The 15,209-nt window shown below is 37.1% G+C and overlaps 1 protein-coding gene across 3 annotated transcripts in view; it reads right to left on the bottom strand.

Annotated features, from left to right (window-relative positions):
• The window catches only part of RB195_017527 (uncharacterized protein), a gene marked incomplete at both ends in the record, with an annotated part of 46,145 nt that extends 37,097 nt beyond the window's left edge, over positions 1–9,048 (bottom strand). For all 3 annotated transcript variants that reach the window (XM_064184558.1, XM_064184557.1, XM_064184556.1), the window contains one exon: positions 8,969–9,048. In XM_064184558.1, the coding sequence (XP_064040437.1) occupies positions 8,969–9,048 (80 nt within the window). The remainder of the gene's footprint in view (positions 1–8,968) is intronic.
• Positions 9,049–15,209: the final 6,161 nt, after the last annotated feature.

Raw genomic sequence — 15,209 nt, 5'->3', positions numbered from 1 at the left:
GAACAGAAGCCGTCCTAAGAAACAGTCCTGGTGTCGTCCGTTTACACTGATACAAGGAGAAATGGGCTGAATCACGCTCTTCCCCGCAATCCACGAATCTACAACCCCGTCCAGGGATTACCCACCTTTAACCCATACCACCGCAGATTGTGGGGGATGCCTTTAATTTTACTAAAACGTCCAATCAGAAGCATTGCTAGTAAAGTAGGTAGAAAGAAAGAAAATAAGTGAAAAGTCCAAAAATTTGCAATAGCAAAGTCGTGCTATTTAAAAACTCAAAATGATCAGGTGCTCATGGATTTGAACAGAAAATAGTTCGAAAGTTTGTGGATTAGACAGCTGCACAAATATCTTTGAATGGATTCTGAAAGAGAATCGTGTTACAAAATCCAACAAAACCCCTCTTCTGCAAGATCAAAGCCTAAGATACGTACGTTCAACCGCATTGCACAAAATCTCTCAAGAAAAGCACTGCTCAATTTCTTATTCACATACGAGGGATTAAAAAAATGATAGTTCCAGATTTTCTACTGTTACCCGCATCAATGCACTTTTATAGCACCCGTAAGCAACGAACGGTTCACCGAAGCTAGAAATCAAACAAAAAAATCCCCTTCGTCTTCTGAAACGTAAGGAATCGTTGGAAAACTGAACTGCCACTTGAGGTGAATTCTTGCTTGCCACAGATTTCAATAAATTTACAAGGAATTTATGAGACGAGCAAAAAATAAATTTGCTGTTTGGAAACACAAATGAGATAATTGCGGATAGAAATGAGAAACACGGAAAGCACCTACATAACGAGATATTGTGAATTATATACACTTTGTTCTCGAGAAAAGATTCATAGTTCTCAGTACACTAAAATGTGATTTTAAGCATTGATTTTGATTTTGTAGAGATTTTTTGTGGAAAAAAAAGGGAATTTTTAGCGTGTTAGCTCTCACCGATGATCTCATGACTTTTGTTATTGTTCTATGGAGTGAAAAAAACTGTTTTTTCAAAAATTCCGCTCAAGAATAGCGTTGGGTCGCAAAAATTGCGTAAACAAGATTACCGAGGCATAATGCGTGCTCCATCCTTTGATTGCTCTAAAACCTCATCAAATTTGCGTTATTTGAGTGCGGCTGACATGTCAGTCAAATTTCGTATGCTTGTTCGACTCCTATCCATAACTCAGTCCGGAAAAAAAGCTGACTAATTGCGTGCCGTACTATAAGGAAGGCCAAAGAGTGATAGCCAATCGCGTTGTTACAGTATTGTCATTTTTAAAATCAAATAAAATCAAATCAAACCCATCGTCCATTTGCAAATATGAAATTAAAGATTCGCTATCTGGTGGAAAACAACGACGTTGTGAAGAAGATATAGAAACATATAAATATAATAAATAAAACAAATATAATATAAAAGCAACGTGATCTTAATATATATATATATATACAAATACATTTAAATATATACAAATAGACGTAAAAAGAGCTTTGTTTTAATACAAGAAAAAAACCACAGTGTTTCCTCAAATCTTCAATAATTCTAAACGAATCCCCATTATGTGTTTTATGATTTATTTTCTTTTAAATCTCAAACTGTTGCTGATACAATAGAAAGAAAATAAAGAAATAAATACAGAATAAAAATAGTATAAATTACCTTTCTTTCAGTTACAACTTCTTATTATGGATTTTCTGGAAAGAAAACTTCGCAAAATTAGTTGAACAATGAAAAAAAACTTTCTGCGCAAATATTATGGTACATATGTATACATAATAGTGGTCGGATCTATTCAGTCGAACGGGTACGATCGAAGCAGCGAAGCACGAAGAGCGGATATTTGTCAAGCAGGCGAAGAACGTGCGTTGCGGCAGATGCGTCGCGGGCATTCCTTTAAACATATTCAGCACCGACTATGTCTTCTACACTCTGAATCATTTTGGTGCTATCCAGATTCTTCTTATTCAAATTCTATATGTTATGTTATTATGTTCAAAAAAAGAGAAAAATGTCCTTAACTGATCAAATCTTCAATATTTATGTTCTCTTGTTGCGCCAACAAGGTTTTGGCGAAACTTTACGATGCGCCGGCATCTCAACAATTCTTTCTTTCGACTTTCTCGTTTTTATCAAAGGACACCGAGAAGTGAAGCTGCTCAAGCGCTATGGATTTTCACCCAAGGCAATTTGCTTCCCAAAGTTTCACAAAAACGTAGTTGACACAATAGGAAAACTTATTTTCAAGACACAGTGCCGAGTTCTCAAGAAGAGAGGACTTTGATAATGTTGTACGGGAATTCTCGATATTTTTTCGGCATAAAGGCAGCATTTGGAGTACAGTGGAGGTGAAAACAGTTTCCAGTGGTTTTTTCCGAATATGAGAATACAAGGAGATCCCCATAAAGTTACGTGGTGAAGCAGCGCTCTCACAAGTTTGGGGTACAGAATATTCTCGAACGTGAACGTGGTGGTTGGTCGCACAGATAGAGAATGAGTCCATTAAACCACAAATCTAGGCAACGGAGTTTTTCTCTGCAATTTTCTCTTTCAAATCCCTGAATTCTGAGAGAGAAAAAACCACATCAAATTACCTTTCAGATGAGATTTTCGACAAAAAACAAATAAATGGTTATTGGGATCCTCTTTACTCAATTGGCAGCCGAACTTTTTGCCAAATAACTCGAAATCTGACCGAAGAGGTCTGTGACTGATAGACGAAGTTGTATTATATGGTGGAGCAGCGTTTCAGAGAATAAAACCGCTCGGTTAGTTTCTTTTTCAGGATTTTCCTACTAGTTCATGAGAGTTAAAGGCATCACCCCTCCAATCTGAGGTGGTGCAGATTTCAGGTGGAGTATTCGTATACGGGATGGGAGGCTACGGAAATGGAAGTGATTCCGTCCATTTCTTCCTTATTGCCGTAAAAAACGGCCCGGAACTTGCGGCGCCGCACAAGACTGGCGCGCTCCAATCGAACCTCTTTCAGAAAATGGTGCGCCAAAACGAACGAAGCCGTATCTTCCGGGCCGTTTTTTACGGCAGTTAGGATGAAATGGACAGAATCACCCCCCTCTCCGTATCCCATCCTGTATACGAATACTCCACCTGAAATCTGCACCACATCAGATTCGTGGGGTGATGCCTTTAACTATTAAAGAAACAAGGACGTGAAAATTCAACACAGCTTCTTCTGAAATCTTTAGGAATTCCCGGACATACAAAGTCGAGGATTTCTAAGGAAAACTTCTAGAACTCCTCGAAATTCCCTTCATCACTGTTGTAGCGAAAATACGATCTGATCTCACTGAATTCAAAACCAAATATGGGTCCTAACAAGAAATCATATATGCATTGATTGCGTCGTTCTTCTTTTAGTTGCTTAGTGAGTAGAATATCATTCCTTTTTACTGCCTATAAGAAATGTTATTTCTCACAAAGGTGTAAATTCAGTTCATAGTAAAGAATTACTACAACAATTTCAAAAAAAATAGCTTGAAAATATTTTCTAGGTGTCTTTTTTCGAAGAATTGAAGAAAATCCTAAACAATTATTCCGCCATTATTTATGCACGATTATGCACGATGTCCTTAAAGGTTGTAAAATTGATTGGTCATGTGATTCTGGAATGAGATTAACACCAACGAAAACAAAGTCCCAGAAGGAATAATTGAATAACAGGATGATTGCATTAAAGGATATTAAGGAGAAGATAGAGGATTACCTACAGGATTTACACAACTCAGAAAAAGAGCGATGTTAACGCACATTCAAGGACTTCTCAGAAAATTCTAACAGCTGATTTTTTTTTCGAAAACGACAAGTTGCAAAACGAGAAGAAAAGTTTATTTATTTATTTATTTATTTATTACGCTCAAAGGCGTACCCAGAGTAAGAGGCAAGGAGTAAATACAAATAAACAATAGAAAATTCAGCAACGAGAAAAGAGTATAATGAGAATAAGCAGGGATACGCCAAACGAACAGTAAAGCAAGGGAAGATTTAGTAATTTCAAAAAGCACATAAACTCGACAGGGTGGGGACTCTTGGAAATTAAAACTCTTGGAAAATAAGAAAGTATAGGTAGGCTATAAAAATTAGTGGCTTCCAATCACATCAGCCAGCAAGATGCCCTCATAAAATTAATAGGTACAACACCGGCAGTTCGGCAAGCGGGTATACCGGCTCACCTCGCTCAGCCGGTGAGTAGAAAAGGAAGCTCTGATATTATAGGCTAGATAAAGAAGTGAAGGGGAATAACAACAATAAGACAAAACGAACAATTTATGTGATCTGCTGAATCAATCTAGAGGTTGACTTTTTACTTTTTAGAATAATTAGCAAAAATAGTTTAATTACTTTCTTTTATCGATTTTATGTACGATCTGAGCAGAATGTGCCTTTCAGTGCACGTCATTCGAAAACACAAACGAACACATGAGTTTTTGAAGAGAATTGAAGCAGGGGAAAGTAGAAAAACAAAATTTTTGAACAAACTTTTAGAATATATTTTCTTTCTTTTTTTCCTCATCAAAAGCAGATTTTCTTATCAAAATGGAACTTCAATATTAAGAATGAAAATAAAAGAAAGGGACGCGTTTGGACTTATAAGCTTTGGGACTGACGGAAAGAATCTAATTCCCATAGAGATTATAATTTCAAATTCTACGTTGCTATTTACTACATACGATGTAGACATCAAAGATGATAAGTACCTTCGCTGAATTCTCAAGGAATTAAGTTAAGGCGCACTTTCGGTGTTTTTCGACGTGCCCAGGATCATAAAACACACAGATTATGCGTCTTCTACCATAACACACAATACAAACTTAATGAAAACAAAAAAGAATGAATACGAAAACAAGCAAATTAGTTACGCACAAGAAAATGTGATTAAACATTAAGTTATTATTTAATATTATTATTTAATAACTTTAATTATTATTTAAGATTAAACTATTGAGATTAAATTATTAACAAGAATTGATTATTCATAAACGTTTAACAATTTTTCATAAATCACGGAGATCACAGAGACAGAGATAAAATCACAGAGACCAGAATCACAGAGTTAGTACCTTGGATTTTTTTTTTGCTTCATTCACTTCGTGAACTTACTTTACACCTATAAAATTGGATTTATTTTTTTGAATGTTTGATTTTTGCGAATCCGGTTGTTTTCAGGTCAGCATCGAAGTTGTCAAGCATGGTCCACCGAATAATTCGTTTGTTTTCTCAATTTTCTCAAAAAAAAAATCTGGTGAAAAGGGAAATTTACACCATCGAATTCAAATAACATACTTTTGAGTATTCCTTAGAGATGCAAAGAGAGAATGGTAAGAAAAAATATTTCTTAGCTTTGCTTGTGATTTTTTCGAGAAAAATCCAAATAGCACATTCATAAACTTTAAATAGTAATTGATTTTTTTCGAATTTTTCATCTTTTTTTGCTTTGTAATTATCAGAAGAATAGATATGGGATTCGATTTTTCTGCCCTTTCCGCTTCCTTGAGGAAAGGTTATGAATTTAATAACAGCAATGTAATTTTGTCGAAGAAAAATTTTACTGAAAAATTCATTCCTTCTTTCTTTTTCTTTTGAACGCAAGCGTTAATCAGATAACTGCACAACACGGAAAAAAATCCGACAAAAACCAAGCAATTCTCCTAAAACAAAAATATCTGGTTTTTGAAATGAATAAGAAAAGGGAAGATATTGCAAAACTTCCTATTTTGTAATACCTGCTTCCAGGAAAATACGCCATGGAATAAACAACAGAAACAATTCATTTACAACGGAAAAAAATCCACCAACGAAGAGGCAATAAATCGCCGCTAATTACTGTGAGCAAAAGAAAATGACATGTTATGTCGGATGGAGATGGGGAAATCACCAAGTGGTTGCATCCAGAAAGGGATTTTTGGCACATCGCTTCTTGAGAAGAAGCTGTTGCAGCGAAAAATATAATTAAATCATTATTGATAAATTAGGTGAAAAATTTTTTGTGAGCAATTTTTGAAGGGGTCGGAAGAATCGGAACTGATCAATGAGCTATGTAGTAGCTTTAAGGCAATGTAGTGCTTAAGTGAAAACACAATACATTGTTTTGAGAGTATCTTGTTTCAGAGTTGTGCGCAAAATTTGATCTGCTTTCTAGGTTTACGTTCAACCATTAATTAGGGATCGAACAGCACAAAAATCGTGATTTTTACTTTCCGTGCATTTTCAGTGGCATTTTAATGGATATAAGTGTAATAATGTACCACCTTGGATTTTTTTAAAGCTGTCAAACTGATTTGCGCTGCGCTGATCGTTGACTTCTAGGTTCTTGTTTGTTGATTTTGAACGCACTGCAGCAAATTTGCGTAAAAGTTTCCTTACGGAAGAGTGTGCAAAAAATGCAGAAAAATACAACACCTGCGTCCTTCCGAAGGTGTGAAGGGAACTGGTACAGTTACGAGTGCGAGTTTTGAACCACGCGGATGAAGCGCCATCGCATCGAATACGGGCAGTGCTTGCGAGTGGTCGCCAATACAAAAAGAGGAAATTTTTGCTCGCTTGAAAGCATCGGCTTAGCCATCATCATCTCTTTCATTACATATTAATAATGTCCATTGGTTTAATGAGATGAAAATTGGGAAGGAGGATCACAGCGTTCTTTCTTGTTCTATAAATTTAGCAAAACAGCAAAAGTCATGTTTAATTGAAGGGGTAATGAAAGAAAATGTTAAGTAGTAAGAAAAGTTAACTTTTTCTGGATAGAAATCAAAGATTTAGCTACACAGAGAAACGTTCTGCTTGATCTTCCCTCAAAATCTTATGGTCCCACTCTCAATCTATTGACTCTCACAGATTGAATTCCGCGAAATTTCAATTTATCTCGTAGATTACTTTTTTTCAAACAGTAAACACTTTCTACGAATGTTTTCAAAAGAAGAATTTTCAAAAGACTAAAAACGAAAAATATCGGAAAGATTGGTTAAATCTTTGCAAACTTTTTACAGAACACGTGATTAACTAAATACATCTAGCATAATTTATGTTATTAACTTCTACGAAGAAATAATCCACCGCCTTCCAGTTTCTGCACGAGATTAAAGGAAATATTCTCAGCAAATTGAGGATAAGAGAGACTAACTTAGCCAAAAATCGGAGCTCCATTGAAGAAGAGAGAGGATAAGCTCCACCGTCAAATTTCATTGTGTACTCAGGATGAAAATAAAAAGGACGGAAACAAAAGTGGTCTAATATTACAACGACTTTTACCACCAAATATATAACATTTATTAGCCGGAAATTTTTGGAATGTGAAAAAGAAATATTCGACAAAAAACAAGAGAAAGAAAAAGGAATTATAAAGCTGGTATGTGAAAAGGAAGCTCGATGGGAAATTAGAGTTAACGAAACTCCTGGTAGGTAAAAAGAGAAATTTCAGAGAAAAAAAACAAGGAGAGCAAAATGAACAAAATCTGTTCTGATAACCACTATCATGTCGAAGCAAAGGATAGGAAATTCTAAGCGTTAACTCACAAATTTTAAATCTTTTCTAAAGAAAGTTGCACAAATTTGAGAAAATTTTAGGTTTTCTCTAATAGGAGAAAGTTAAAAGATCTTTTTAATCGTCCGTGAAAACCAAAAAATCTTGTTGATGCTACTATCGAAATCCGTCGAAATAACGAGGAAAACGAAAAAATATCGGAACGAGTAGGGATGCCAAGCAGCTCTCACTAACATTTCATGTGCAGTTTTCACCCAATTATCCCCTCCCCCTTTCCTCATCCACTATCCCCATAATGCCAGTTTTAATTGAGAAATTTGCATCTAAACCCTACTATTCCAAACATATGGTGCAGTTCGTAAAAGCCAGAGAACTATGATGATGACAGCGAAAACTTTGCTTGGATGCAGGTTAGGTTAGTAGAAATTACTGTAATAACTAGATCAATCAATATTTGTTGGAAAATTCTATACAAAAGGAGAGAAACGTAGTTACCGGACTGAAAATTAAACAATTAAGGTTCACTGGGTGTACATCTTGTCGGAGACATGTCGTATCCACGCAACGTGTATGCTCAATCCATATTCACAAACCGTTACCGTAATGTAGGAGCATTCCTGTTCACATTCCTAACATTTTTTAAATAAATGACTGGATCTTTCAAAAAACACGATCGAGGTCCTTCAATGTTGAGAGTAAAAGCTTCTCGAACACCTTCTATTATTTTATTGTAGGATATTGAACTGTTTTGCGTAACAAACAATAACCAAACAATAACAATAACAAAAAAATTAACCCACAAATTATCCAAGGTTTTTCTACAAGTTCCGCAAAATTGTTGGTGAAAATGTCAAAAGAAAATTCAACCATCTGGTATACGCAAGGAATTGGTATTCCCGTAAATTCACTTTGAAAAAAAAGTAGTAATAAGTTCCGAGTGCCAACGAATAATGAATGAATGGAAAATATGGCTATGAAGACACATTGATGAAAATATGAAATTCCCAGTAGCTTTTCTTTTTTTCTGCCATGAAATTTGAAACTTGCGCTATTTGTCGGAAGCGCAGCTTTTTCTAATGTAATGAATTGCCGCGATGGATTCGCTATCACGAATCCTCGTCTTTTTCGGAAGTTACTAGGACTATTGACTATTTTAGAAATATCATAATGCACACTTTTTTCTCGACTATCAGAAGAATGCAGCCTTATAGTCGGGTCAAAACGACACGAAGCTCGGTGCAGTTGCGCAAGCGGTTGCGCTGGATGCGGTGCGTTGAAGCGTAGCGGTTAGGAACGATGAGAAATCTTCACTAACACTGTTCATCGCCGCAGTTCGCGATCGTCCAGCGAAATCGCAGCCGCCAGATCCACCACATCGCTCCGAGCGCAGGCGCTACTGCATCAGCCTTTGTGTCGTTTTTATCCGACTATACTTCTGCGAGTACGAATACATTGATACCCATCCAACTTCCTAGTTACCTCGTGAGTTTCTGTGCCCAGTCGTAGTCGACGGTGTGATGAGTTTTGATACTAAATTCACTCGGTTGACGTGTGCGCATGGGGCGCAGCCAGCTGCCAAAGATTGCAGTTTTCTAGAACACGACAATGAGGAGAGAATAACGAACGCGACGACACGTTGAATGGATTCGTAACGGAAAAAAAGCGATGATCCTAACTCCAGTGAGCAATGGATTAGACGCGATGAGCTATAGATCAAAACAGCTTAAACATTATACGGTTGCGAGATGGTATTGATGTATTCCAGCGGATTAGAGCAGCAACAGCTGAGCGACGAAAAATTCCCGTCTCGTGTACGTGTCTCGCGTGCATTTCAATCATATAGATGGCTAAGATAATGGCATTAATCAGGGACGTTAACGCACGGCTGCCCCTAATCGTTGGATGATTAAAAAAGACGGATGCATCCATGCAACGCTTGCTCGAATAGGATCACAAAGAAGTGACAACGTGCAAATAAAAGGGAAATCATCCCAGCTATCAAAAAAAAAAAACGAAAATATTTGCAAAGCATTCAAAGTTATGGAGACATGAAAGCAATTGGCATGAATGTTGTGAATTCGCTCTTTTTTCACTGGTTATTTAAGGTTATCTGAAATTTTTTTACAATGGAAGTGATAGAAGGAAGAAATATCTTTGACGCATGTAAGAGATACATGTACTACTACCGTACTACTATCACTTAAGTAGCACCGAAGAGCCGTGACGCGCACGCGATTTGCAGCGCGGCCACCACGTAGTTTCGGACGAGTAACGATGACAGACGGGTGGAGTTTCGGCAAGATCTCCCAAATTTCTGTGAACGCGTTGCGGTCACTCGGGGCAACAAAGGTAATGTTGACAATGAAATAGGGATAAGAGAGATCTACCACTGTTAATTTTTTTTCAAATCAACGTCTCATTTTTACTGCTACGGAATCCTTACCCGGTTCAAGTCTTCTCAATCCTTGAAGTGGACTGAATGATGAGTTCTAAAATTGAATTGGGGTGGGTATCAGCTGCATTAGTGCGAGATTCCAACGCGCTCTTTCTGCCTTCGGCCATGTTGGTTGCCCAAACCCTGATATGTGGATAACTTGATCAATGGTAAGCGTTCTGAACTAAGGAAACCGATCTCATAAGAGAATTCTCCACAATGTGTAGTAGGAGAAGGGTCCCACATGTTATTCGCCACAGAAAAAGGACTGTCCCCGGCTCCACCGAGAATAAATTTCTCGATTTGTTCTTATTGTTCTCCGACTCAAACGCAGCGTATTTACTTTTATTTATCCTCGGTGCACCACCTATATGGTGTGAATAAATAAATAGATAGATAAATAAATATATAAATAACGTTGGTTGGGAAGCGAAGATATCCCCCTATCCACAGATTTATTCGTTATGGGTAGTTGTTGGTTGTTTATCATGCAAACAAATGCAATTGTACATATATTTAGTAATATTTGGTGAGAAAACATCATCGCGAAACTCGTTACGATTTTTTACAGATGGTCTTGAAGTGATCACCTCATTACAAAGTGATGGACAGACCTCTAGGTGAAATCAAGTTGAGGAAACGTAAAGAGGGAAATAGAGAGTGAAACCCAGTAACATTAAAGGTTTTTATGTGGTGGCTGCATCATCCGAAACTATTGAAGTTGAGCTGATCAAAGACGAAACAATGTGAAAATACGTGGATCCAGCTGGTGTCCATACATTAAAACTTTAACAAATCCACATTCAACTTCATTTTTGTGACTCTTTCTATCATTCACATTTTAGTTCGAATTATTAGGTTGGTGCAAAAGCAATGCAGGTTTTTTTGTTTTATTAGTTTCAACACTATTTTTTTTTTTGATAAACTAAGGCTTTTTTTACGAGGTATTATACATTGCTGGAAAGCTTATTATATGAATTTTCTAAATACGTATATGGAATTTAATTCAAGTTGTTTATTATAAAAATAATTTGGTTTTTATTTTCAGATGTCTAAAATCTAATTTTTTCATAATTTAATTTTTCAACAGCTACCCATCTTCTTCGATAACTACATATGTAAAGGACTGTACTGTATAGTAGTATCAATATAGTATCAATATAGTTCATCTATTTTTGAGGAGCTAACTTAATTGATGACGTATGAAAAAGTTCAAAAAGAAGTTATTTTGGGAAGAGGAGCCGATGATCTGCTAAGTATTATATTATATCATATTTTCACTATATTAAAGAGAATAAATTTTGAAGAAAGGCTGAGAAAATACCAAAATGGAGAAAGTCAAAATTTTCCCAAATATTTTCCAATATTATTACAAAAAAGCAAGAAGGAGAAAGAACTGTTCATTAGTCAAACATTCACCGATTTGAGAGGTCAGCTCGAGCGAAGCAAGTAGGACGGGAACAAACCTAAAGGTCCGAAAGAGAATGACTTTTTTTGCAATTGTTTTTGTATTTTATACAAAAAATATAAAGTGTATCAAATCCTGTTGATCCTATTGACAGTAAACCTCAAAGGCCAAATGTCCCTTCATCTAAATTTCTCATTTAGACGCATTGTCATGAATGTCATATTATTATCTACTTTTAACAAACAATAGTATCGTAATATCCAGATATTGGGGATGGGTTGTTTTTGGTGCAGTTGGTGAGACGTTACGACTGTGACTGCGCGATCGATCGATGGTTCGAAATCGCCCCAATCCCAACCAAGCCTTTCATCCCTTCAAGATCGACGAATGGCTACCAGTCTTGTCTCGGAGGATAGAAACGTTCATGTGATACATCCGCTAACCCTCGCAAGTCATTCTGTACGTTATGCACACTTTCGTAAACCTCAAACGATTCTGAATTGATGTGAACGCATTGGCGCATTCTGAGCGGATTGAGTAATCCAGACACACAATCTTTATCCAGATGTTTGGTCTTTCCTTTTGTATGAATCGTGAGAAAAATTGAGCATTGCAAATAACGAAAGCAAAGCGCAACTGGAAGCTGAGGTCGAATGCAGTCAACCAAGGGGACAAAATGTTTGGTATGAAGTGTGAAGTAGAAATAAGCGCATAGCTTGTGATAACAACATCAATAGGTAATTATACTTTCTATCATCCACTACCATCTCCATTCCTTCCTCGACTTATTTCGTCTATCTGGCGAATTCTTTCTTTTGCCGAAAAACAGTGAAAGCGCAGAACTTCGAGTGTGCGTCGCGGTTGCTCAGTTTTTCACTGAAACTAGGTGTTAGGCACACTTTAAATGGGAATATTAATAGGATGACTCGAGAAAGCCCATTTGTGAAGAGACAGCGTTTACTGTAACCTTATATCCACAACAAAAGAAACTGTTGAAAAAAATCCTAAGCAAGATATTAGGCGAGAATCCTTCATTTCTGTGGAGTACTTTGAAATAATAAAAGGAATTTCTTGTGATTCGCGTGCAACTGAAATCCGAGACTGCCCACGCATTGGAACTTTGCTTAACTACAAGATAAAAACTTCCAGAGCTTTGTAATCCGAGTTTTCGAGAACAAAAGAGGTTCTCCACCATCACATCCCGACGAATTTCTAACTTCTTCACGTTTGCATTAAATGGATATGCTAACTTCTTTCACGAGCCTAGTAGTCAATAAGTAACGCCAACAGTTGCTTTCTTCTTTACTTTGTTTGTTTTACTTTTACTTTTTTACTGACATGGCTTAAGACACAACAATTTTCAAACACGTGTTTGGCTGTTTTCTCTGATTCTGGGTGGTATTTGCGCTTCGATGAGCTTTGAACGCGTTTCCTGATTTGGTTCATTGCATCCGCATTAAAATTCCAAGCCAATTCACTCAGGGAATTTCCCTTAGGTGCAATCATCATTGAAGAATGCTCGTATTGGTTCTATGAATAGACGCGTCCAATTTATATTAAAGGGATCTTTGAGCTACGATGTTCAAGGAAACAGAAACCGAAAAAAAAGAAGTCTCCTAAATGTATGCAACTTGAGTTGACAATAAATGTGTACTTGAAAAGAGAAGAAGTGACTGGACTGAGAACTGGAACACAGCGATCATCGGCCAACGCAGTGAAGCAACAAAATTGCCTTCGTATCCAGAAATATGGACGAAATCACATTGAAGTAATAGAAAACGACGCACTGATGCAATACTCCATAGGGAGATCTACGACAGCTGTAGTCACATACACTACCCACTCTAGTCGACAAATTCCTCGTATTCTCCGTCCAAAAAAAATAATTCAGAGGAAAAAACCAAAATTGAAGCCTGGAAACGTAGTTCGGAAACAAAAAGATTAGTCAAAAAGTTGAGTGGAGGCAACATGATGCTTAAATTCTCCTCACGTCATCCGCTCAGGTGTTCGAGGGCGAACAGTTGTGGAAACGTATCCACGTGACTCGTGATTGACGTCTATTCACAAGTTCAAAAGGTTTCTGTCTGAATAACATCAAACAAGGAGTCGAAAAAAGAAAAACAGACGAAAACGACGTCTCCAGAAACCGGAAATCCAAACACCACTGCTGGACGATTTTTCAGCGATACATTGCTCCCCAGAGACAATATTAAAGTAATTGTACTTTTGTAAAAGAATCGTCTAAAAAGAGAAGTGCATGACCATCAAACGTGCAGCTGTCTCTAGAAGTTTCTAACAAGGATAGGAATCCTTGGAGGGATGAAGTGCATCTAAACGTTCTGAATGGGAAGTGCCGCAAATGCGCAGCTTATCACGAGAACTACAGCTCACTTCCGGTTGTACATGACATTTTCTCCATTTTGTTTCGGGAATACGTAACGTGCGAACAAAGAACTTTATTCTATGAATAAGATGAATGTGCCTTTGCAATACCTGTAGAAATACTATGTTAAAAGTAAAGGATAAAGTTTCTGGCGTTAATCAATCCGCTTGGGATGCGCCCCCACGTTCAAATAATTTATATAATAATTTATCAAACCCTGAGGGATGAAAGGCTTGGTGAGCACTAGGGCGGATTCGAACCTCCGAACGATCGTGCAGACAGCGAAATCTCTAACCGCTACACTACACCCGCTCAAAATATTGTGTTAAGTCATAAATAACTTCCTATAATTTTTTCACAGCCTTATTGTGATGATTTATTGTGTTTGAGACAACGAGAGGTAGTAGATGAGGCTGATCTCATCTACTACCTCTTTGTTCTTAAGCTTCGTTCTAACTACAGCGGCTAGACAACATCGAATCACGGCGCAACCTCTTTCCGACTGCGCTATGCGGGGCTCTTCAACGACGAGAACGATTCGTTCAATCCCCAATGTAAAGAGCACCTATCCCAATTTCCTTCCTTTTTCATACTTCGAACTAAACTCGTTTATACGAAAATCCGAAAAAAAAAATTAAATTAAAGACAGAAAGAAGTCGCCGCCTCCAAAATCATAACTTTCAGTCTACGAAAATCACACTGCAAATTTTTAGGTTGAGTTACAGTTAACTTCCTTTTTGTTTTATATTTATTGTGATGATTTATTGTGTTTGTGACGTACTGATCTCATCTACCACCTCTCGTTGGTCTGGATTTTTTTTTTCCATTTCTCCAGAACAGAATTAATAAATCAATTTCTTACCATCAGATCGGTTATCATTCCTTCACTAAACAAACACTACAGTTGAATTCCACTAGTAAAAACAAGAAAACGGAACCAAAATTAGTCTTTTCATTCTAAAAAATCGCAAAATGTCCAGGTACTCTCCTAATTTTGCTATATATTTATATATTTATAGTTCTAAAAGCTGCACATTAGATCCCTCGAATGAAAACTGACCCCAATTACATTCATTTTCCCAAGGGCACACCGTCAATTGTCTCATAAATGGAATGAGGCATCGCTGTCCAAGAATAATTACCGAAAGTGCTGTTTTTTTTTTCCTTCTCAATTGCTCACACAGGAAAACGACAATGAATCCAGCAAATTCCAACTGTTAATCTATTTTCAAGAGCTGTTCATTAGTTAAAAGGTCTCCAGTTACCTATCGAATTCATGGTCGAAACCGATAAGCTGCAAGGACAGATCAAAGCGAAGCAAAAGTGGGCGCGAAGAGAAACGGCGAGGACGCCAAAAGCTCTGATGATGCCGAAATTTGCACAGTGAAAGGAGCTTCTTCTCATGAAAGAGCCTGGTTTATGTTTACGAGTGGCGAATTCTCAGAAATGCCAACAACAGTTGTACGAGAAAACAAATTTACCATGCTAGATGTCA

The sequence above is a fragment of the Necator americanus genome, chromosome II, assembly GCF_031761385.1.
Source record: "Necator americanus strain Aroian chromosome II, whole genome shotgun sequence".
Taxonomy (NCBI): domain Eukaryota; kingdom Metazoa; phylum Nematoda; class Chromadorea; order Rhabditida; family Ancylostomatidae; genus Necator; species Necator americanus.
Note: the sequence above shows the minus strand (reverse complement) of the source record. Positions and strands in the feature narration are given on the sequence as shown.